A 22,317-nucleotide genomic window follows, 5' to 3' on the forward strand; every position below is an offset into this window, starting at 1 on the left:
TTATGATTTGAATAAAGGAAAATTAAAATTAAACAGTTTTTTACAATTTTTTGGTTTAAGACTTTTTAAAAGGATAATTACAATCAAATATTTTTTTGGTTCTTCAAAGTTAGTAATTAACATGATTGTGACACATGTCAATTTTATATTTAAGATTCTGACATATGTTAAATAAAAAAATTCATATAAATAATTATTTAATAGTAATTTTCCTTTTTTAAGAAAAAGTATTGTAAATAATAGTAACTAGCTGATAATTACAATCAAATATTTTTTTACAATTATCTTTTCTTTATGATTTTAGAAAATAAAAATTAGTGTTAAATATTGTACAAATTGATTTTGGTATAGGAGAAATAAAATTACTATTATATTGTTAAAAAATACTTTATAGTAATTTTCAATTTAGAAAAAAAAAATCTAAACAAAAATTAATTGTAAAAAGGAAGTGAATTTTATTTGTTATTTACAAAAAAAACATTGTGACATGTGTAGAAAAATATGATACAACTCTCTTTTGTTGATTTAAAGAGATTTAGAAAAGTAAATTAATAACTTTGAAAAACCAAACTTTAATTATTTTTTTTGTGGTTTATGACCTTTTAATTCTATATTTTTAAAATATATGATAGTGACTTTTTCAAAAGTCTAAACAAAATTAGATTGTGAATTTGTCAATAAAAATCTGTCATTACTTTAAAATTGTAAAAATATTAGTGATACTGAAAAAAATGAATTTTGAAAATTGAACCTATTAAAAATGGCAAAAAATAATTTTTCACATTATATATGCAAAATCATACAATTTCACTAAAAACATTTCTCATCTTTATGGTTTTCATAAAGTTAAAACATCAAACAAAACCCGTTGCAACGCAACGGGCTCATATCTAGTATGTAATATATCTTAGGCTCCTAATTCACGAACCGGCCCGGCTATTGGATAACCAAGAATAAGCATCGACCACCAATTCCCTCTATGTCTTAACGAAGATGGAAAGAACGCAAAAACGAAGAGAAAATCAACAAAATAATAATAAGAAGACGCGTCCCGCATTCATAAATAGTCCCGCCCGGTTCCGCCCAATATGCGTATATGCACAAAAAACCAAGACATGTCACCTCCAGAATCTATTGTTCTAAACTTCTAAGTTTGCTTCGTGTCTGAGTTTCGACACAATCAGAATCCCAATTACATAAGTTATCTGTTCTTCCTCAAGGCTACTTCTCAACTGTTAAATCATCCGCTCCTTGCTTCTTCAGCTGCTCCAACCCGAACTTCTCTTCTGGCTGCTTCTTCCACAGGTAATTAGCTGCATCTATCCACCCTCTATGCACCACGAACTTCTTCTCTCTTATAGCCCAACGCACCTTCTCTGTTCCCACATCCATAGCCACCACGTGTGTTACAGACGCGTCCACTTCCGTTGCACAGGTAGCTCCCAATCCTTCAGCCACCCTCCACAGCGGGTGATCCTCAGCCTGAGTCTTGGTCGGGAACACTCGGCTGAACACTACTTTGCATCCTTCAAGGATTTCTTTACGCACTTGCTTCAGTAATGACCTGACGTCTCTGCTCGATAAGTCTTCTCCTCCATCCTGTCAAGATGGTGATAATTTAAAATATAAAAAAAACAGTCCAGACAAGAGAAAAGTTCTCTTTATATATTTTTGAGCATACCTGAAAGAAGAGACTGTGCGTTTGCTTAAGGACTTTAAGAACAGCGGAAAGTACCCCTTCCGGTTCACTCTCATCGCTCTTCAGCTGCGAGAGAGACTGGAATCTATGGTCGAACTGTTTGCAGCTTGAAGCAAAAAAGTGATACCTCTCTATCACGATCAGATTATCCCTGTGACCTGGCCATGCCTGCGTATCAAACCACGTATCAGCACGAATAAACTAACAAAGATAATATCATGATTAAAATGACATGAAACATTGACAAAGCAGATCAAAAAACTTACGTTCTCTGTATCGTCAAGAATCAGAACAGCTTTCTCTTGTCCCAGCACTACATCTAAACTTTTCTGATGTTTCACTGTGCCATCATCTCGAGAAATGATCCGTTCACCAAAATACTCTCCTTTCGGGTCCAGCAGCTTGGCCATCTGTCGTGCATATGGTCTATCTCCCATTGTGTATATATACAGTACAAACATCTTGCTGGCTTCTTTTAGAAACGAATGAACAAACGGCCTTAGCTTGGTCATCATATGCATGAATTCAAGCATGAAGATATCGCCACCAGAAACATCTGAAATCAACCAAAAACAAACTTCTCGGAACTGTGTATAGCACATAACAATACATGAAGTACAGAGAAACAATGTAGCAGAATGTAACCACCTTGAAGAGAATGTGTATGGCTTTTCAAGTATTCCTCCTCTGGTCTCAGGTCCCTAAGTACGGTTGTATTAAGCAAAGTGTGGTCTAAATCGAGAACTAAACATAACTTCCGTTGGCTTTGCAAGGCTTTCATATCAATATCACGCAACCGGGTGACTTCATCTTGCTGGAGCTTAAAACCCTAAGAAAACAGATTTCCCAAAGCCTATAAATCATAACCAAGACTCGAAGCTCTACTGAGCTTTTTTTTTTTAAGGAAATCGAATAGATTGGCACACCTTGTGTATGTATCCAAATGAAACACCGGTTACTTCCACTTTTTGGCCACAAACAAAGCACATGTTTCCAAAGGTACCTGGGTGCTCGCATGGTGACTTGCTTGAGGATGCTTCTGCAAGCAATAACAAGTTCAAAAATTCAACATGATAAAACTTAAAAACAGACATCAAAGGAAGGCTGAAGAAAGAGATGATCACCTGAGATTTCTTCTGAAAATGTCACGGAAGCTACATTCTCAGTCTCATCTTCTGGGTGCTCCAACTTTTGTCTCTTTAACCTAAAATATGGATGAGAAACATGGATGGTTTATCAACTTATCAAAGACTTTTCATTAAAGGATAAAGTTCTATGATCGATGCAAAGCAAGAAGCGTAGAAGAAACAGCTATCACAAGATCTATTGGTATGAACTAAAACAAGTTACACACATAGTTGTAGATTCTCGCACATTCCACAATCAGCAGATGACCAAGTTACCATTATTTTCAAAACATCCATGGCGGCGTCACAACTCACAAATTAAAAACCCTCACCAAAAACACCAAGATAAGCGACATTAAGAGCAAAGAGACAGTGATTCTCTGACTCACTTTAACATCTGAAACAAAGGGACTCATCAATACAGCCCCAGGCAACGAACCGTGACATCAGTTACAGCTGGTTATGTTCAGAGAGACTCTTAATTGTGAGGAACAGAATCAAAACTGTTTCCTTGATGGATTTTGAAAATCAATAATTAACAGAAACAACTCACATTCTCTCGTGCCATCAAAAAGCAAGCACACAATGCTAAAACAACCAAACGAGAATTCACAGAAAGATTCACAATTTGTTTTGATAAACCAGTATTAATAAACTGCAGTAGATTGCAGTAGAGTAAACTGAAGATATATATATAAAATAGCGTATCTTATGATTATGAAAGGTGCGCGTGAATGTACCTATGATTGGAGGAAACATCAACAACAGCAACCTCGGCTGCTTCGATGGGGAAGGACTCAGAGGATGAATCTGAGTCAGAGTCAGAGTCCAACTCTGTTTCAAGGAAGGCAGCAAGATCGTCGCTACTAGAAGAATGCACTGGAGAAGAATCACTCGCCACGCTCATCTTCACTTCACAGCAACAATAAGGCAAAATCTGAGAAGTTACGTAAATCGAAAGTTATTAATTTTACTAAACCCTAAATTAAACGAGCAGATGAATGGAGTTCGGAATCGGAATCTCGTAGTATACGGAAGAAGAAAGTGGTCGAATACCTTCTCCTTGGTGTCCGTCACTCGAATCGTGATTGGGTTTTTGAAGAGAACGGAGTGGGAGAGATATGCCTCGACGGGGTAACCGTAATATTGGTTGCTCCGATTGCTATTACGACAGACGAATGGTTACTTTAGGCCCGTTTGAGGCCCATATAAAGCCTACCTAATAAATAAGAATAAGATCAGCATCTAATCCCCTATATATTATTTGGGAAGACTTTAAAAAATATGAACCTCAATTTTGTAAGAATTATAAAACTACCCCATCCTATGTGGCAAGTTTTTAAGAGCTTAAAAATCCTACGTGGCAGCTTCATAGAAGAGTTAAGCAAACTATAGTGTAAAAATAAATAATTATAAGAAGATTTTGTTATATGGTAAACCCTTATAAACTATGTCTTTTAAATCAATCGTGAGAGATATTATACAAATGCTTCGTCACCATCCCATGTAAACCCTAAACACACAAAAAGCACATCGCCGTTATTATGACATATTGTGCATGTTTCCAAGGATGATGAAGAGACCAAAGGTGGAGACGGAGATGAAAGAGATGGTGAGGTCGGTGAGGATAACTAGACGAGTTAGGTGGAATCCTAAGAGCCGTTGCGGTGGCTGGTGAAGGAAGAGACGGCAAAGAAGGAGTGTGAATCAGGGAGGCGAGGTCATGGGGAAGAGGAGGTGCGAGGACTGGGAGCTTCGATGATTTCTGAGAAGGAGTTGGGGAGAGGGAAGGAGCGGCGAGGGATAGTGGCTGAGAGAGAGAAGGAAGAAAATGTCAGGAAGTAAGAAGAAGGTCATGTCACAATTGGGACTCTTATTGTTCTGTCTTGTGTTTTGGTCTTGTGTTTTGTTCAAAGATGGGTCATGTCACAGTTGGATTGTGTTATTCTTCTTCTTTCATGAATTTTTGTTGCATTAGTGCTAATGGTTGTATCACAGTTTTTATATGCTACTCAAAACTACTCAAACGTCTTATCAAATCTCCTCTTGATTTCCTCTCTTTCAATGTATAAATATCAAAATACTCAAGACTTCGGAGATCATTCAATTCACAGTCGAGAAGTCTTTGTCGTTTCAATCAAGATTGAAGAGTTTTTATCGTGGATCTTGAAGGGTACATCTATAGTTGCAAACACTATAACACTCATCTTACGAAGACATTATTACATATAAGAGAAGAACCACCAACTCTTCTCAGAAAGACTGCTTTTTAAAAACTTTTGAGACAACTGTATATTTTTAGTGAATAATATTGCGCTGTGCTGACTGCATTATTTCGTTATCTATTTTCCTAATTACGTTTTTATTGATGTTGTTGATCATCTATAAGTGTAAACATTTCAATTGGAAATAAAGAACATAATATTGATAACGGGACTTCATACTGTAACTGACATCTTATATGTTGGTGTGGATCAAACGTTGGATGGAAATACTTAAGCCAAAAACCTTATTTTAGTGTAGTTAACAGACATCTTAATAATCATCTAAGACTTTATTTTAGTGTAGTTTCGGTAGCATAGAAAAACAGTTATGAAATCTTTGTGTGCCAGAGTTCCGGCGAGAGGTTTAGCAATGCGATGAGTCGAGATCCTAAAAAATATGAACCTTAATTTTGTAAAAATTTAAAAAGGACATCATCATATATGGCACTTGTGTGTGCCTTCTAAATCTTATTTCAAATAATTCTAGAGCACCTTATATAAAATATAGTCTAAAAATTATACTCTTTAGCATTATATTAGTCGCATATATCTTTCCTTAAATAAAACTTACGGAATTACCTAATGTGATTAAAATATTATACGACAATTAATAATCTTAAATAACAAAGATTTGATAACAATTTTTATACTTTCTATCATTTTGTTTTATTCTTTATCATTAAAATAAATTACACAATTACATTAATCATATAATTAAAAAGTTAATATTTTAATTTTGAAATCTTCATTGTTTTTTAAATGATTATAAATCATTGAAACTACTAAACATTCCACACTAAAAAAAAATCGCTGGTATAAAACTTTGTTTCAAAAATATGCAAATAATCATAAAATCATATGAGAAGAAACCTCATTTAATAAAATAAATATTAAAAGTAATATCTATATTAATATCATTTAAATTTAATTACATATTATATACGACAGATAAGAGTGATCGTTTTGATTTATTTATCCTAAAATGATTGCAAAAAACAAGAGTGACGTTTGATTTATATGCTCACACCTAATTACATAATAGTAATTGATTTCTTAGTTATTTAATATATATAATTATTATTTTATAATTTCATAATTTGCAGGAAAAAAACAGAAATAAGTAGTAAATATAAAATATTGCACAATATGATGCGTGCAATTGATATATGTAGTATATAATTTTCATAAGTTTCAGTAAAGCGAATGTTTGTATTAATTAGAAAGATTGGTGAATAAGCGAAGAAGGTATAATATAATTAGAATTTAAAATCATGCAATTAATTTATCAATATCTGAATTATTCGAAGATTCCACTAAAAATGTATACTAATATTAATAAAAAAACAATGTCTTAGTGTCAAATGATGATTTGTTTATGTTTTTATAAATTATATTTTTTTAACTAAAACAATATTAGAAAATCGATCCGATTGAATTAAACAAACAAAAAACAAAACCAAATTAAAAAGAACCAAACACAAACCAAACTAAATTAAAACTGAATCGAACACAATCGAAACCGAAATAAAACCGAATACAAATCAAACCAAACTAATTTGAATTGACTTTGGTTAAGGGTCTCTTAGATCTTAATAAACCAAACCAAATCTAAATCCGCAGTTTTTTTGTTTTGAACAAAACTTAAATCTGTAGTTAAACCGACATGTTTACCCCTAATAAAACTGAGTTATTGCTGACTTGACATCATTTATTAATACTATATATTTTAAATATTTATCATAAAACTCACCCTGCGCAATGCGCAGGTCTTATCCTAGTACTATAAAGAAGAAGAGGATTCTCTTCTCCTCTCGCCACGTCAGATAATAGTGATATGGGAACATGCCGCGTGTCCTATTCTCAAAACGCAAGGTATCAGTTGGGCCTTTTTTGTTTAGCGAGCCCATGACGACGTGATTTTCTGTATCTATTTCAGGTGAAATGCGGCGTCGGATGTTTTTTCTCATCTACAGAGATCATCGCGATGCTTCGTCTTCTTCATCGCGGGCTTCCGGTAACGGCTCGGCCGTCTTTAAGGTCACCATTAATCCATCCCCCCACGATGTCGATTCAATGCGCTATTTTGTACTAAGAGTCGGTGGAGTCGCCTATAAGAAGGTCTGCTCTTCTCATTTCAGAATTTTTTTCTTCTTTCTAAACTCATCGAAAAAACAATTAAAGATATGGCTAACGTTTTGCTCCTCTCTGGTCTTACTACCGGCCGCTCCTCTGCCACCGTTGAAGTCCGCTTGCTCCGTTTTTGGGAGGCCAGAAACGTCCGTCATGATGGAGAACTCATGGGAGTAGACATGCTGTTGCTTGATTCTCAGGTTATGTTCAGATCCACTTTCGATTTATATTTACCGACTGAATTCTCCGACCATCTGCGCCTTACTGAATCCATGTTGTAATTGTTGGTTTGTGTTTTTAGTTATCTATTATCTAATTCACAAAGGCTGATTTGACTTTCCGATTTTTGTTGTTGAAAAAAAAAAATTAATGTCCTACGTTTCATCGTCGGAGTAAATAATACGTCTTTCTGATTATTGTTTTTTTGAAAAAAAAACTGTTGTTCATACGTTTCATCGTCGGAGTAAATACTACGTTTCACTATTTGCCACATCTCCGCTGTTTTGTATTAGATTGTTAAATAGTTCCATGTATAATCATAGTCGCTCTCCAATCTTATTATCCGATTTTGTTAACTGTAAATGTGTTTTTGTATTTGTTCAGTCGACTATGATGCCTGCGACTGTTAATGTCAACCGTCTTGCGGCGCACCAGCCTCACTGGAAGAGGGTTCTGTCTACTCCCTTACCGGTTTTGAAGTCACACGATGTAACCAGAACTACCGTCTGTCAGACTCTTCTCTGTTAATCAGGTTCAACGACTCCACTTCGTTCAAGAAGGTGACTGAACCGGCTGTTCCAATCCCTCTTGAATCATTCCGATTCCGTAACCACAGTGAGATGCTTGGTCTTGCAAACTCTAACAACCAGCTACCGGGTAATGTTCTCTTATTATCTCCTTTTAATGAAAATGGATATCTAATATTCTTTATTACAGACCTTATTGGAGAGATAAATGCTGTCAAGAGTACAGTTGCTGACCCTCCACATGACAAGAACGGTGTTATGGCAACCATCAAGATGGAAAAGTAAGTTTCTTGAGTTTCGTCATCTTCACAAATATTTTGAGTTAATACTTTCGTTCTCTAACCGTTCCGACTTTGCGTCATGCAGTGGCACTTCTGTGATTATGAGCCTCTTTGACGATCAGTAGTAATGTCAAATGGGCGGGTTATTAATGGGCGGCCCATGTCCAAATTAATATGGACCGAAATGGACAGACCCATATTAGACCATAATTAAATTTTGTCCAAATGGGTGAACCCAATTACTTCATGGACAACGTTGGGCTTAACCACTTGGACAATGGGCGGCCCAATAAACTTAAATGTCTAGGGTTTAGAGAATTAGGGAAAAACACAAATAACTTTAAAAATACAATTTTCTGGCAAAACTGAAAAATGTAATTTCTCGGCAAAACTGAAAAAAATACAATTTTCCGCTAAAGTCGAAAAATGCAATTTCTGCCAAAACCGAAAAACCTAATTTCCCGCCAAAATCGGAAAAACGCAATTTTCCGCCAATACCAAAAAACGTAATTTCTCGCTAAAATCAAAAAATCCAATTTCCCGCCAAAACCTGAAAAATGTAATTTCCCGCCAATACTAAAAAACGTAATTTCTCGCTAAAATCAAAAAAGCAATTTCTCGCAAAAACCGAAAACGCAATTTTTCATAAAAACCGGAAAACACACAATTTTCTGCCAAAACCAAAAACATAATTTCCTGCAAAAATTGAAAAACGCAATTTTCCGCCAAAATTAAAAAATGCAAATTCTCGCGAAAACTGGAAAACGTAATTTCTTGCCAAAACCAAAAACGCAATTTCCCGCAAAAATAAAAAAAACTGAAATTATGTTGTTTACATCAAATGGGCGTATGAGACCCATGGACAGCCCAACAAATCATGGTCTTATTTGGTTATGGTCTCATTTGGACATGGTTCTATTTGGGCTTCGACCAAAAATGTCCAGCAAAAAAATGAAGCCCATTTGGACACGCCCAAACCCGCCCGGCCCGCCCAATTGACATCTCTAACGATCAGGCTGTCAAAATTCATGAGCGGCTCGAGAATATGAGAAGTGATCCAAAGGTTGTCGTTGCAACCAGTGTGAATCAGAAGATGGTGGGAGGTAAGCAACCAGTTCGAAACATAGATGACTAGGTTTTTAGTGACGTCGAGCTTATAGAAACCATCTCATAATGCAGTTCGTCTGTTTATGAATGCCACGTAACATGTAATACAGAGAGCGTAGGTACAGAGCTTTTGGAGCCTTTGGTTTAGTATGGTTAAGATAGACCTTGGACAGGAGTATATTTTCTCGGTCCTAACTCCATTTGGACTCTTTCCTTTAGTATTTCAACATCAGCTCTGTGAATGGCATCTTTATATGGGGAAAAATCGCCTCTGTTGACTTAGATTAGGGTCCTTCACCAATCTACGAGTGATAATCACTTGGTTATAGTTACAACTCCTCATAAATATCATACTGTGACCCCTACTCTATAATTGTCTAATAACTTATGCTGAATTTTATTGTAGTTCATACATGTTCTGGAACTTGGAATGACCTTTCTGTATGCAGATGACATGAGGACGATCATTGCTGTGAAATTAAGGAAAAAGCTTGGTTGTAGGATGTGCGAAAAGTTTTAGTTGACAGGAATGAAAGGTAATGTAGCTTTCTATTGCTCTATCTGAATGTGACCTTTTCGTTACTACAAACATATTTCCGCTTACTCTTTTAATGGTATTTATTGGAGTGAACTTCCTTTGTCGATGTCCTTTTTTGGTGGCGTTTACGTTTATGTTTTTCCAAGCCTTCATATTTCCAGAACAACAGTCACAATAATAATAATAACTCTTCAATGCGCAGTAACGACACAACAACAAGAGAATAATTTGTTCAAGACAGAGAACATGACCAGCAGTATCTATGATCCAAGTGAGGCTAGCATTGGATGGAGTGTCGTAATGGCAAGTATAGCAGATCAATTTTTTATTTCAGGTTACTATCTGATAAAGAGGGGCACAAGAAGTGGTTCGGTGGGTGGTTAAAACCAAACATGTGATGGCAGTTAAAGTTCGATCTGATGGGTTTTGCCGGGTTGTAAGTGAAACAAAGCTGTCTTGGTTGTTGATAGTACTATAGCTCTCTATTAGTTGATCGGATGTGTGTAACTATCACTGATCAGGCAGGAACATATGTATATAACTTGATATATTTTAATGATAAATTTCGATGAATAATAAACGATTGAATGGAATGTTCTCAAACTGGGATGCAGATGAGTACCTGCGACGACCACTGACCGTATTCACCTAAACCCGTATAATATTAGACGCATAGGTATACATCAGAACAGAGTTTGATAGTGGACAAACAATTATTCTTTCAATTCTTCGGCCAGATCAATATACAACAATTACACAGAAATGTGTTATATCGGAAAAGAAAATAAATTGACCTCCCACATCTCCTGTTAAATTAATATGTAACTGACAGAGAGATACAAAACAACAATCGCTCTTATTTTAATGATCAGCCCCTTTGCATCTACACATTCCACTCAAGCACCGTTTAGTTTTGTGAAACCTACTCTGATTCATGGTTAACAAAACACCTAGAAGAGTTCCATGATCTGGTTCCAGTGAGTCGGTAGTAACCAAGAGAAAAGCATGGGCGCTGACTTAGACACGCCAAAGGTTCACGATGCCTCGAGAGTTTACGTTCGTCTGGCTTTTCTTTATTTTTAACATAGAAATTGTTGATGAGTTCATCAGGTGATCATCCAGACAATGACCCGCGATCATCTAGACAAGCCCGAATGCTCATTCGATCTACAAAGTCATCACAATCAACTTCGGTAGGTTACTGGATATCATATGGTATCAGAAGTAATTTCTTCTCGACATGAATCTATTATAATAGCTCAAGATCTGTTTATTCTTTAGCTAACAAGCAACCCATGAAGAAACTCAAAATGGGAAGACCAATAATTAATAAAAATTCAAATAGTATAAACTTTCCAGTAAACTATAATTGTTATTAAAAACAAAATGCACCAATGAAATTCAAAATCTAAATAATTAGTTAGTTTTGTATGGTATATGTTTTACTATAAATGATATATAAATATAATGCAAATATATCTTTCGTATGTCTTTGTAATCATTTGTATTATGTTATAAATATTTAAACGTCAATAATAAATCAGTGGAAATTTTAGTAGTTCCTAAATTTCAGTGTAAGCTACCCCGAGTACATAATACATATCTAATTATCAAGATAGCAGAGTTTATTTAGACTTCAGAAAATAAAAACAAATATAGAATTAAACTAATATTTATATTTTAAGTTAATAAAAATTTATGTTAAATATTTACTTTAACTATTTCAATTATTTTCGAATTAATATCCCGCCCGTAGGACGGGCCGACCCTAGTTATTTTTATATTTTTAAGATCAGTAATGTTTTTAATAAATCAGCAATTAGGTTTAGATCAGATTTTTGGTTTTTTAACCCGAATTCTTAACTCATGATTTGATTTTTTTTTTTTACTTTTACTATGAAACAGCTCTTATATCTTTTAGCCGAAACTAAGAACCCCAGCTAAAAGACATGGGTTAATCATGATCTTAGATTACGGTTTTGGAATAGCTTTGGTCTATGAAATAGCTGGGTATCAGATTCATAATTAATTAAATGCATAGAAGCTGTGTGTATATATAGATATAGTAGAGTAACAAAGGAATACCTAACTACAAACTAAAGAGATTACGTAATGTTTATATCATGGTAGGGGAAAATATAAGAATGTTTAAGAAATTTTCTTTAGTTTATTAGGCATCATCGTATAAGGTGCTCTTTTGGGTTTATGATGAATGGGTTTAGGAGCTAGCTGTTCTTCTTCTTCTTCTTCGACTTGGTCGTCGTCTACATGTTCCTCATCTTCAAGATCATCTTGATCAGTCGTCCAAATCATCTTCTGCTGATAGTATCTTAAGGCCACGAAGAGCATGAATGCTGCCCATACCCGAGCAACGACGGATGAGAGGTTCCAAACGAGGGTGAAGAGTGCCAAAGCCACTGCCTTTTTGTGGTTGCACGATTCCCATGCGTCCCTGAATCTCCTCACCCAAAATCTCCCTAAAATGTACAAAACATGTTTGGTTAGATTGTCTTAACGAGGATGTAACAGAAACAATAGGAGTTTTAATTACCGTAAGCTGAGAAGTGAGTTGAGTAGGAGATGAAGATTTTAGGTACTGTGAATGCTCCAAGAAAGCCTGTTCTCACACAAACAAACACTCACATGTCACAACTCTGACTATAAACAAAACAACGTCACTTGCTAAATCAAGAAAGAAGCAAAGTTACCAAATTTGGCAAGGTTCCAAAGAGTGATAGAAGAGCCACATCTAGCCAAGACGAACAGCACCACTCCCATCTGCACATCATCCTCTCATCCTTATCTACCTTTTGTTAAGGTCAATGGAGGGAGGAAGTTAGAGAAGAGGGACTAACCTTGAGTGTAGTGGAAGGATCGCCAGAAAAAAGAGCTCTGAGTTGAAGCAGAGACTCGTTGAGGTAAGGCATTATGACTCTGAGCATCCTCTTCACATCTTCTTCTCTCACTCCAGCTCCTTTATGCCTCTCTTCCTCCTCCACCACTCCCCTGCAGCCATTCAATAATATATTCTCTCAGACTCTGAGTTTCAAACCCCAAAATGCAAAGAGACAAAGAGAGCATCTATGAATCATTTACCTGCGGATCACGGCTTTGAATACAAACATTAGGCCAAGGTAAATGAGTCCCATATACGCTACCACTGATATGAAGCTGCACATATACATTTTCACGTTATTTTTCTGCTAGCTAACCATCATGTGTGTGTTTCCTTTAACCCACTAGGAGAAACCTGAAGTTGAGATCATTGGCGTATGAAGAAGAGACTATGAGGAATGTTCCGAGACCAAACACAAGCGTCGACCTTGATGCATCTCTCCACATCACCAAATCCACTGTTTCATTTAATTACATTTAGTTCATTTATATACGTTACATATCAGATGGAATTATGCATACTTGGTCATCAAGAATCTTACCTAGACTCTCTAATTTTCTCTGTGAATGAGTAAAGCTTTCTTCTTTCTCCGCAAATGTACCTAGAAACAGTTGTCAAAAACAGAGGACCATGGGAAACAGAGTAGGAAAGCACTGTGATTTGGATTAATACCTGAGCTTGGTGGCACCGTATAAACGGAAGCTGCCTTTTTAATCACCGGCGGCAGATCTTTACGGACGGAGGCCGGAGGAGACAGAGCTGTTCTGTTGTTAGATTGACTGTACTTTTTAATCTCAGAATCACCAACTCTGTTATTGCTAGTCTCCTTGGGTGCTGCATTCATCTCTTTCACATCAACACTCTTCTTCTCCACTTCTTCTTCTTCCTCGCGATCGCCATTGTCGATCTGCTCATCTTCTTTCGAATCAGCGAAGACGACTATCTCTTGACAGACACCGAACTCTTTGGCTTCCTCTGTGATCTGCTTCTTTTCGTCAACGGTCTCCTCTGTTTTCACATCCACATCCACATCCACATCCTCTGTTTTCACATCTACCTCCTCTGTTTTCTCATTACATTTCTCCGAACTCTGATCCGGCAATGAGTTCACTCTCCTCAACGCAACTGTATCTAACTCACTGGACTTGACGACCCCCGCGCAAAGCTCCGATCGGGTCTTCTTAACCCGACCCGGAGTCTTCTCAACCCCTTCCACCGAATCAGATCTCGCCTTCTTCACCGCCACCGACAAGGTCAAACTCTTATCATTTAAGTCACTAGAGATCGATCTCCTCGGCGTCATCGGAGGAGTAGTACCAACGGACCTCCTCGGCGTCGCCGGAGGAGTAGCACCGATCGATCTCGGCCTCGCGAGCTGCTTCAAATCTGTCTTCCATGCGGGTCGCTTTCCGCTAACCCCCTCCTTTAAGCTCATCTGCTTGCTAGAACTCTTGTCTCCTCCGTCGACAGCTCGAAGAAGATGAGTGGCGTTGACGATGGCGTTGTTGACGCTAACTTCGTCGTCGCTCTGCATTCTCGCTTCCCAAACAGAGCCTGCAGCGACAACGGCTCCTCCTCCTCCAACGCCAGTTCTTCTTGTTCTGCTACTTGGGTCCATGCTCTTAAGTCACTGTCTTACCGGTGATTGAGTTGAAGTTGTGGGGGCAGAGAGAGAGTAAAGTGGTAATGATAATGAGCCTTGAAGCTGAAGGAAGAAGAAAAAATAAAATGGAGGTTGTTGGATACATACACCAAAGTCAGATAATTGAATTTCATCTAACTTCTCACTTGAGGAGGGGGGACCTGTCTTGTTGTCTCATGAATCCTGAGACTATAGATCAAACCTAAAAGCCTTTGCATGTGGTTTTGTACTGCAAAGATGCTGCTTAAACACAATCATTAAGGTTTATGATCACAATCTCTTACTTTTTTCTTTTCTTTTTTTTTTTAAACATTTTTCTTTTTTGCTTTATATTACTTCCTTTATCATAATGTTTACGTTATCCATCAATCAGCATGTGTCGTGTAAACAAATTAATTGATTCCTCTTCTTCTATCTATTTTATTTGGGTCTTCTTCTTTACCACAAGACTCAAGTGTCAAGATTCTGATTAACTAAAGAAATTGCTTTCAGGTTATGATAAAAACAAATGAGATTGGACTCTAGACGTAATGCTACGTATAAAGAAAGATCATTGCTTCATCTAAGCAACATGTTGAGAATTGTTGTTGGATTGCTTGGGTTTTGACTTTTATGCATTTAACTAAAATAAGAAGTATATTTATGGCATTTGAGTCCTGTCTCACTCATTTCAGGCAATTTAATACATACAAACATAGGGCTATAGATCCAATTTATATGAGATCGAATTTAAGAAAGGGTGTCATTTGGGGATAGATAAATTAAAACCATTTTCTTTTTAACAAAGGCTGAGTGTGTGGAATTAGAATGAACAAATAAATCCAATGTAACGGCTTGTTTTTATTCGGATAGTTCCTTTTTCTTTATAAAAAGCTGTCACCAGATCGGTGAAATGAGTATCACCGACAACTTTTTCTGTGACGAAAAAGGTCAGTATATAAAACACAACCGATAAATATTTGTTTTCTATCAACACACAACTGGTAGTTTTATTAAATAGATAGATTTGCAAGCATACATATATATATATATATATACGCCCTAATATATACTCCTACATCTGTATTAAACACTCGATTACCATGAGATGCATGCTTCATGCTTGTATATGTTGGATGAACTACTCTACCTAATAAGTAAAATAATTAACACCTATAGCGAATCTCGGTCTCCGTAATACAAGTGCCAAGTTGCAACTTGCAACTGCGTGCGCATTCGCATGTGTTTAATCTTACTAATTACTTAGTTACATAGTTATAGACTTATAGTAATCAAAAGTTAAGACTCCAATTAATTTTGGAATCGAATCGGAGTAGCTTAGACGGCACGTGGTCGAGTGGGAGAGCACGTGACTCAGGCACCTGTCCCTATGCACCTGTCCACTCTCTTGTGTCTGCATGCACCTTCTTTCTCTCTTTACATTTCTTTTCTCTGTATAAAAATACAAGTTTTTTCTATATACTGAAAAGACATTAGGGGTTAAGAATTTTTTTACCAAAAAAAAAATTTGTTGATAGCCCCAACTACTGAGGCAACAATGTGTTGTAACAGGCCAGCATATAATTATTTAAATCAAAATTTGTTGACTGCGATTGACATATACCTAAACCCAATATGCACGCACTAGTCTTAAATTTAGTCTTAAATTTTCACTGACTATATTAAAATTCAAACAGATACTGTAAGCAATAACGAATATGACTCAGTACCCAATATGCGTATCTTATGGGGATTGGGATATTGAATTCCTCCCGGTTCACAATCTTAAATACATTTAATGCACAAACGTACTTGGGAGTCTTCACCGACTCGAGTTGGAATCGTTAGAGCACTTCCAATTGGAAATTCTATCCATTTGATTCTAAACATACATATATGAGTATCAGAGTATGTATGAATTATATATACGTATATAATTATGGGATCAGTCGTTTTACGAAAAATCCAACTCAAATTTCTTTTTTAAACTTTTAAAAAATGTTGGGTTAGATTTTTCGCAAAGTGATAGACCTCACAATTACACATATATAATAAATAAAATTCTCTATTGGAAGTGTTTCTAGAAGAGTTCCAACGGCAAATCAGAGAAAAGTTCTTATCAATTAAAGAAAATGAAAAATAATTAATATTGAAGAAATAACAAAGAAAAAATATTAATAAAAATCTTTTAAGCACTGGTTTTAAACCCCATGAGACATATGTCATTTTATTAAGTTTTCAGTTTGTTCTGCTGAACTAAAACATAATCAAATTGTTATAATAGTATTAACCTTTTTTTTTGTTTTAGAAACTGATAGAGGTTTTAGCTGATAATGTTGCTCTTAGAATATGATTAATGTTTGGAGTATTCACCGACTCGACTCAGGGGCATGATTAACTGCAAGTTCTCACCCAAATTCTAATTTTTATAAAACTATAAATTAATCAAAAAGTAGGAAAGATGTTAATGAGAGATTTCTGTATAACTTTTTAGAAGAGTATTAAAACTCCAACACCCGAGTGTTAACAAACTACATGTTCAATTGTTTAAAAAAAAGAAAAAAAAATATAAATTTACTTTTTAAGATATTATCATGGTACCTAAACTTTAAAATGCTCTTACAAAATATTTACCGGTTAGTACAAAAAATATTTATAACACCGTCAATAAAATACTAAACTCTAATTCAAACACTAAACCTAAATCATTAGATAAATCCTAAATCCTTGAATAAATCTTAAATTTAAGGTTTATGGTTTATCCAAAGATTTAGAATATATTGTTTATGATTTAGTGTTTAGGATTTATGATTTAGGGTGTAGTGTTGTTTTCCTACGTTAAAACATTAAAAACCTACAACTTTAAGATTTGGGATTAATAGTTTAGTGCTTTTATGATTTAGTGTTTAGTATTTAAGATTTAGTGTTTAAGATTTATCTAAGAGTTTAAATTTTTTTCCAAGGATTGGATTGATGATTTTGCTGACAGCATTAATATTTTTCTTTTTGTAACTACCACTATTTCTTAATTATTTTGGGGGTTTTATTTTAAAACAGAATTTAATTTTGGCAAATTCTTATTTTTTTTTATAAAAGATATTTAATATGAAATAACAAATTACTATTATTTGTTTTAGTATTGTGTGTACATGTGACCAAAAATGTATTGGGTTTAACTAATAAAAAGCCCATTCTCAAAAGTAAAAACCATATTTTAGAAAAATGGGCATTTCATTTAATCAGGCTCGCAAGTGAACAAAACCTAATTTACGTCCATTAACAAAACTGTTAGTTTCCCGGGTAATAATCCGGCGCCGTATTAACCCCATTAACCGAAACAGAAGAGCTTTGGTTCCTCTGTCTTGTACGTGAAAAAGAAATTATAAATATCGAAAATATAAAAAAATTAAGTGGTCGAAAAATGTCGGGATGGGTGTTTGCTAGGGTTTAGTAGTGCCCCTGCAGCTGCCACTCTTTTCTCCCTTTTCGAAGATTAGCCGCAAAAGCTCTCCTTTGTTTCACACAACTTTCCATCCCGACAAATCACAAAACCGCGTCTTTTGTCTTAACGCGGGATCGTTGATTCCTCTGGATTTTCGTGAATGAATATCCAGACGGATCAGGACGGATCTCGCGCCGTATTTAGAAAGATCGAGCTTCACCCCGCGAGGAAACCCTTCACAGGCTTCTCTAATCGCGGCTCCGATTTCAAGATGGAGACTTTGAATCCACGCTCCTCTAACAACAACAACAGAGCCTTCTCATCACCCTCCGTTAAGAAGCTGGACGGTCCCGATTCGTTTGAATTGGATCGAGAGCTTACTTTCACCAAAACCATCCGCAAAATCGTGAGTGCTTGCTTAGTGGAACAAAAAAAATGTTTCCTTTTTATTTGGTTTTGTTGATATGTTTTTGGAACGGTGTCTTTTTGCAGGGTGCTGGTTTGAAGAATCTCGGAAACACATGTTACCTTAACTCCGTGTTGCAATGTTTGACATACACCGAGCCATTAGCTGCTTACCTGCAAGATGTCGCGCATGAGCAACGCTGTAAGTGGTTTATTAGCATCTCTTCATTCAGTCTCTGGTACAGTGTTTATAATGTAATGGTTTGTGTAGGCCGTGTGGAGGGGTTTTGTGCTTTATGTGCAATGCAGAAGCATGTCAGGAATGCTCTTCAAGCTACTGGCAAAATCTTAGCGCCTAAATATTTAGTCTCGAACCTGCGATGTATGCTTTCTCGGATCTTGTTTGCTTTTGCACTATTAGTAGTGTACCGGCTTTTTTTACTAATCAGCATTCTCAAATGCTTGATTAGGCATATCGCAAAACTTCAGGAAATGTAGGCAGGAAGACGCACATGAGTACATGATCAGTTTGCTTGAGTGTATGCACAAGTGTTGTCTCCCTTCTGGTGTACCAAGCGAGTCCTCTGATGCTTACAGGAGCAGCTTGGTACATAAAATATTTGGTGGTAGCCTCCGTAGTCGGGTAAAGTTGCTACTCCCTCCATTTCAAAATGATCCATGTTTTAGAAAAAAAAAATTCTTTCTAAAAGATCCAGATGTATGTAATAATGGCAAATTGTAAAATTCAAAGACATTAATTGTGTTTACTAAATTTTGTCATAGGAAATAGCTAAACACTGTAAATAATGCATTGTGTATGGTTAAATGGCCTCTGTCTTCACTAATTTTATTTATTTATTTCAGGTGAAATGTGCACAATGTTCACATTGTTCTGACAAGTTTGATCCATTTCTGGACCTAAGCCTAGACATATGGAGGGCAGATTCATTGCGGAGAGCACTTTTACGTTTCACCGCTGTTGAGCTCTTAGATAATGGTGGAAAGGTTTACCAATGTGAGAGATGCAAGCAGAAAGTTAAAGCTGAAAAACAGATTACTGTTTTTAAAGCACCTTCTGTTCTCACTGTACATCTCAAGCGGTTTGAAGCACACAGAGCCGAAAAAATCGACAAGAAGGTCGAGTTTCCCCCTGCAATTGACATGAAACCTTTCGTCAGTGGTCCATATGTAAGTAGACTTTACTCTTGTGCTCTATACATTTACGTTGGAGTTGTTTAGATATTCTTGTTCATGTATCTTTTTTCCTTTATAACATTGTTTAGTACTTGTGGTGAACAGGAAGGTAATTTGAAGTACACTCTATACAGTGTGTTAGTTCATTATGGTGGAAGTATCGATTCTGGTCACTACTACTGCTATGTTCGCACTTCAAGTGGCATGTGGTATTCCCTTGATGATAACAAGGTAAGCAGCTTCTTGGGTTGCATAATTTTTTTTGTCTCTACATTGTCCCTTCTTTGTTTACGTGGCTAGTAAGTAAGTTTCTCTTTGGCGTTGTTACTGTAGGTTATCCAAGTTAGTGAGAAGACTGTGTTCAACCAGAAAGCGTATATGTTATTCTATGTTCGTGATAGACAAAAGACAGCCCCAAAGAAACCAGTTACTGTGGCTAAGAAGGAAACTTCCAAAGAGAGCGTAGCCATGAACAGAGCTTCTTTGATTATATCTTCTAACAGAAATGATCAGGTGAACGGGTCAACAGTCCTCAAAGCATGTAGTTTAAATGCTCCTGTTCCCAATGGTACAGCACCCTTGAGAGCATGTGATAAAGGTGCTCCTGCTTGCTTGACCCCAAAAGATGTGAATGGGAAAGAGACTCAGAACAATCCCCCAAGCAGTTTGGAGGCAAGAGAGGTCCTTAAGGGGCAAAATAGCACAGCATCAGTTAAAGCAAGTGATCAAAGTGCTCCTGTTGTCTTAACCCAAAAAGATACAAATGCCAAAGAGAATCAGAAAGATCCCCCAAGCAGTGTGGAAGCAAAAGAGATCGTTGAGATGGAAAATAGTGCAGCACCCTCAGAATCATGTGATCAAGGTGCTCCTGCTGTCTTGACCTCAAAAGATTTAAATGCGAAAGAGACTCAGGCAGATCCCCCAAGCAGTGTGGAGGCAAGAGAAAACCTTGAGAGACCCTGTGATGTAGGTTCTCCTGCAGTCTTAACTCAGAAAGATTTAAATAATAACAAGAAGGAAGAGTCACTTCCACAGGCTAATGGGGAAGGATCTTTGGTAAAGGAGGATTCAAAGGCTGCATGCATAGTATTACCAGGAATGGCTTCTCCTCTCCTGGATGACAGGACAAACACTCAAATTCTTGTGAATTTGCCTACTTGCGTGGCTAAAGCTGAAAATAGCGTTGACGAGAATAACTCTGCTAATAATTTGAACGAGTCTGACACTTCACTGAAGGTGTGTGTATAATCATACTTTCACGAGTTAGCATCTTGTTCTTATGGCCACGTTTAATGAGACTTGAGTATTTCTAACTTGCGTTTTTGCTTATCTCTAGGTTAAAAATGCATCGATTGGTTACTCACCTATCGAAGAAGCGGTTGATCATCATCAGACTTTGGGACATCAGTTGGAAGAATCGACCGAATTAACAAAGCCAACGTCTGCTGAGGAGACTCTCACCGCACCAAGAAAGACTCGCAAGCGTAACATGAAAACCGTTCAGGTGGGGTTATCATCTTTCAAGCTGGCACTTGGCGTTCGTAAAAAGAAGAAACAAAAGAAGGGAAGATCTAAGGAGCTTTTATCCAAGAAAAGAGCTACAGATCTAGAGCGGTCCACTCCGCTGATAACTAGCAAAGCTGCTTCTGGCTCTGCTTGCTTGCACGGGAAGGGTAAAAGTGTCAGTGTCGAAAATGAAAGGCTAAGGGCTAGTAATGGGAATATGCTGCTTGCCTCTGCAACCGTAGAGCTGAAGGAGAGAACTAACCAAAATGGTGCAGTTCTTGCGTCAGACCAACAACAGCCGTTGAAGAGATCGGACTTGTCTGAAGCAAGCCAAAACGCCAAAAGAAAGAGAGACAGTTCGAAAGAAGAACAAATATTGTTACAGAAAGAACAGGTGACCATTCTCACAAGGGGTTTGCCAGAGACAGTTGGTAAGTTTTCATTTTCTCAATTTGTGACTTTTACAAAATTTGGTAAATCCTTGCTGCTAATTGCTATTGTCCAGTTGGTGGATAACACTATCATTCTCCAACTCTGAATCTTATATATGGAGAACTGACATCAATCAAGCAGTCTTAGTCTATGTAAACTGTGTCTAATGGGCTCAAGTCTTGTAACTGTTGCAGTTGCGAAATGGGACGAGGAAGTTTCAGCTTCTAAGAAGACGGGAAAAAGTGAAAGCACGAGAATTGGATATGTAGCTGATGAATGGTGAGCTTTATATTTATGAGTTATTTTGCGTTTGCGTTGAGTTAGACATGTAAATGGTATGGGATTGTGGCAGGGATGAAGAATATGACAGAGGGAAGAAAAAGAAGATGAGGAACAAAGAGGAGATGTATGTAGGGCCGAACACGTTCCAGGCGTTTGCATCTAAGAAACAACAAACGGATACAAAGAAGAAATGGACACAAGGCAGGAATACTGCAAAGACAGGCTTCCGGATATAATCAAGGGACCGACCAGCCATCATCTAATCTATAAAGAGTATGTAATTCACGTGTTACTGCTGTATTTGGCTGACAGTGATGTTAACAAAAGAGGTAAAGTAAGACTAGACATTAGAGAGTGTTTGTGATCTTTTTTTTCTCTCTCTCTCAGTTTTGTTCTGTTTCTGATAAACAAAGACGGATTCATTCCCTGGTTTTGGAGTAAGATTATCTTTTTTTTTTTTTGCATTACCTCTACGAGAAAAAGATAACCATGTCTTACGGGTAACTCAGACTCAAATCACATACAAGGGGAGAGCCGAATAATTAAGTGCTAACCTTTCTACAACTCGAGAGCCCTAGACCTATAGTTCACTCATGAAATCACCAGGCAACTTGCAGATGCTGGGGGATCAATGTTACGTTTTTGAA

General features: G+C 36.7%; 4 protein-coding genes across 6 annotated transcripts; 2 read left to right on the forward strand and 2 right to left on the reverse strand.

The window, feature by feature from the left end:
- Positions 1-1,016: 1,016 nt before the first annotated feature.
- LOC108838491 (RNA polymerase II C-terminal domain phosphatase-like 4) lies at positions 1,017-4,035 on the reverse strand. The gene is made up of 8 exons (XM_056993352.1): positions 3,883-4,035; positions 3,567-3,763; positions 2,824-2,903; positions 2,626-2,738; positions 2,348-2,528; positions 1,966-2,255; positions 1,682-1,867; positions 1,017-1,599 (listed from the first exon to the last, which is right to left on the reverse strand). Exons 2-8 carry the CDS (start codon positions 3,731-3,733, stop codon positions 1,222-1,224), a joined length of 1,395 nt encoding a protein of 464 aa, XP_056849332.1. The 5' UTR covers positions 3,734-3,763; positions 3,883-4,035; the 3' UTR covers positions 1,017-1,221.
- Positions 4,036-7,273: 3,238 nt separating this feature from the next.
- On the forward strand, positions 7,274-8,372 carry LOC108824614 (uncharacterized). Its single transcript, XM_018598035.1, has 5 exons — positions 7,274-7,420; positions 7,824-7,918; positions 7,972-8,096; positions 8,157-8,247; positions 8,333-8,372. The coding sequence occupies exons 1-5, from the start codon at positions 7,274-7,276 to the stop codon at positions 8,370-8,372; spliced, it is 498 nt and encodes a 165-aa protein (XP_018453537.1).
- Positions 8,373-11,917: 3,545 nt separating this feature from the next.
- On the reverse strand, positions 11,918-14,719 carry LOC108827449 (reticulon-like protein B21). 3 transcript variants are annotated; one of them, XM_018600848.2, is made up of 9 exons: positions 14,577-14,719; positions 13,461-14,493; positions 13,330-13,389; positions 13,143-13,245; positions 12,989-13,063; positions 12,748-12,898; positions 12,601-12,670; positions 12,444-12,509; positions 11,918-12,369 (listed from the first exon to the last, which is right to left on the reverse strand). In XM_018600848.2, the coding sequence occupies exons 2-9, from the start codon at positions 14,404-14,406 to the stop codon at positions 12,041-12,043; spliced, it is 1,800 nt and encodes a 599-aa protein (XP_018456350.1). In that variant the 5' UTR covers positions 14,407-14,493; positions 14,577-14,719; the 3' UTR covers positions 11,918-12,040. The 3 variants fall into 3 exon arrangements, with proteins under 3 accessions (XP_018456350.1, XP_056851355.1, XP_056851354.1); XM_056995375.1 differs by having other exon boundaries at positions 13,461-13,791; positions 13,825-14,711; XM_056995374.1 differs by having other exon boundaries at positions 13,461-14,710.
- Positions 14,720-17,819: 3,100 nt separating this feature from the next.
- LOC108827448 (ubiquitin carboxyl-terminal hydrolase 23) lies at positions 17,820-22,128 on the forward strand. The gene is made up of 10 exons (XM_018600847.2): positions 17,820-18,257; positions 18,344-18,458; positions 18,528-18,638; positions 18,727-18,899; positions 19,121-19,444; positions 19,556-19,681; positions 19,784-20,686; positions 20,787-21,387; positions 21,583-21,667; positions 21,741-22,128. Exons 1-10 carry the CDS (start codon positions 18,012-18,014, stop codon positions 21,904-21,906), a joined length of 2,850 nt encoding a protein of 949 aa, XP_018456349.1. The 5' UTR covers positions 17,820-18,011; the 3' UTR covers positions 21,907-22,128.
- Positions 22,129-22,317: the final 189 nt, after the last annotated feature.

This window comes from Raphanus sativus, chromosome 9 (assembly GCF_000801105.2).
Source record: "Raphanus sativus cultivar WK10039 chromosome 9, ASM80110v3, whole genome shotgun sequence".
In the NCBI taxonomy this organism is placed as follows: Eukaryota; Viridiplantae; Streptophyta; class Magnoliopsida; order Brassicales; family Brassicaceae; genus Raphanus; species Raphanus sativus.

Bases quoted from the DNA above. Each gene is read 5' to 3' on its own strand.
- LOC108838491 (XM_056993352.1), bottom strand. From the start codon at position 3,733: ATGAGCGTGGCGAGTGATTCTTCTCCAGTGCATTCTTCTAGTAGCGAC. The intron at 2,256-2,347 runs GTGGTTACATTC...GGTTGATTTCAG, and splicing joins CCATACACATTCTCTTCAAG to ATGTTTCTGGTGGCGATATC. The intron at 1,600-1,681 runs GTATGCTCAAAA...CCATCTTGACAG, and splicing joins CGCACAGTCTCTTCTTTCAG to GATGGAGGAGAAGACTTATC.
- LOC108824614 (XM_018598035.1), top strand. From the start codon at position 7,274: ATGGCTAACGTTTTGCTCCTCTCTGGTCTTACTACCGGCCGCTCCTCT. The intron at 7,919-7,971 runs GTCACACGATGT...TCTGTTAATCAG, and splicing joins ACTCCCTTACCGGTTTTGAA to GTTCAACGACTCCACTTCGT. The intron at 8,248-8,332 runs GTAAGTTTCTTG...TGCGTCATGCAG, and splicing joins GCAACCATCAAGATGGAAAA to TGGCACTTCTGTGATTATGA.
- LOC108827449 (XM_018600848.2), bottom strand. From the start codon at position 14,406: ATGGACCCAAGTAGCAGAACAAGAAGAACTGGCGTTGGAGGAGGAGGA. The intron at 12,671-12,747 runs GTTAGTCCCTCT...GATGATGTGCAG, and splicing joins ATCCTTCCACTACACTCAAG to ATGGGAGTGGTGCTGTTCGT. The intron at 12,510-12,600 runs GTAACTTTGCTT...GTGTGAGAACAG, and splicing joins TTGGAACCTTGCCAAATTTG to GCTTTCTTGGAGCATTCACA.
- LOC108827448 (XM_018600847.2), top strand. From the start codon at position 18,012: ATGAATATCCAGACGGATCAGGACGGATCTCGCGCCGTATTTAGAAAG. The intron at 18,258-18,343 runs GTGAGTGCTTGC...GTCTTTTTGCAG, and splicing joins CCAAAACCATCCGCAAAATC to GGTGCTGGTTTGAAGAATCT. The intron at 21,388-21,582 runs GTAAGTTTTCAT...TAACTGTTGCAG, and splicing joins GGGTTTGCCAGAGACAGTTG to TTGCGAAATGGGACGAGGAA.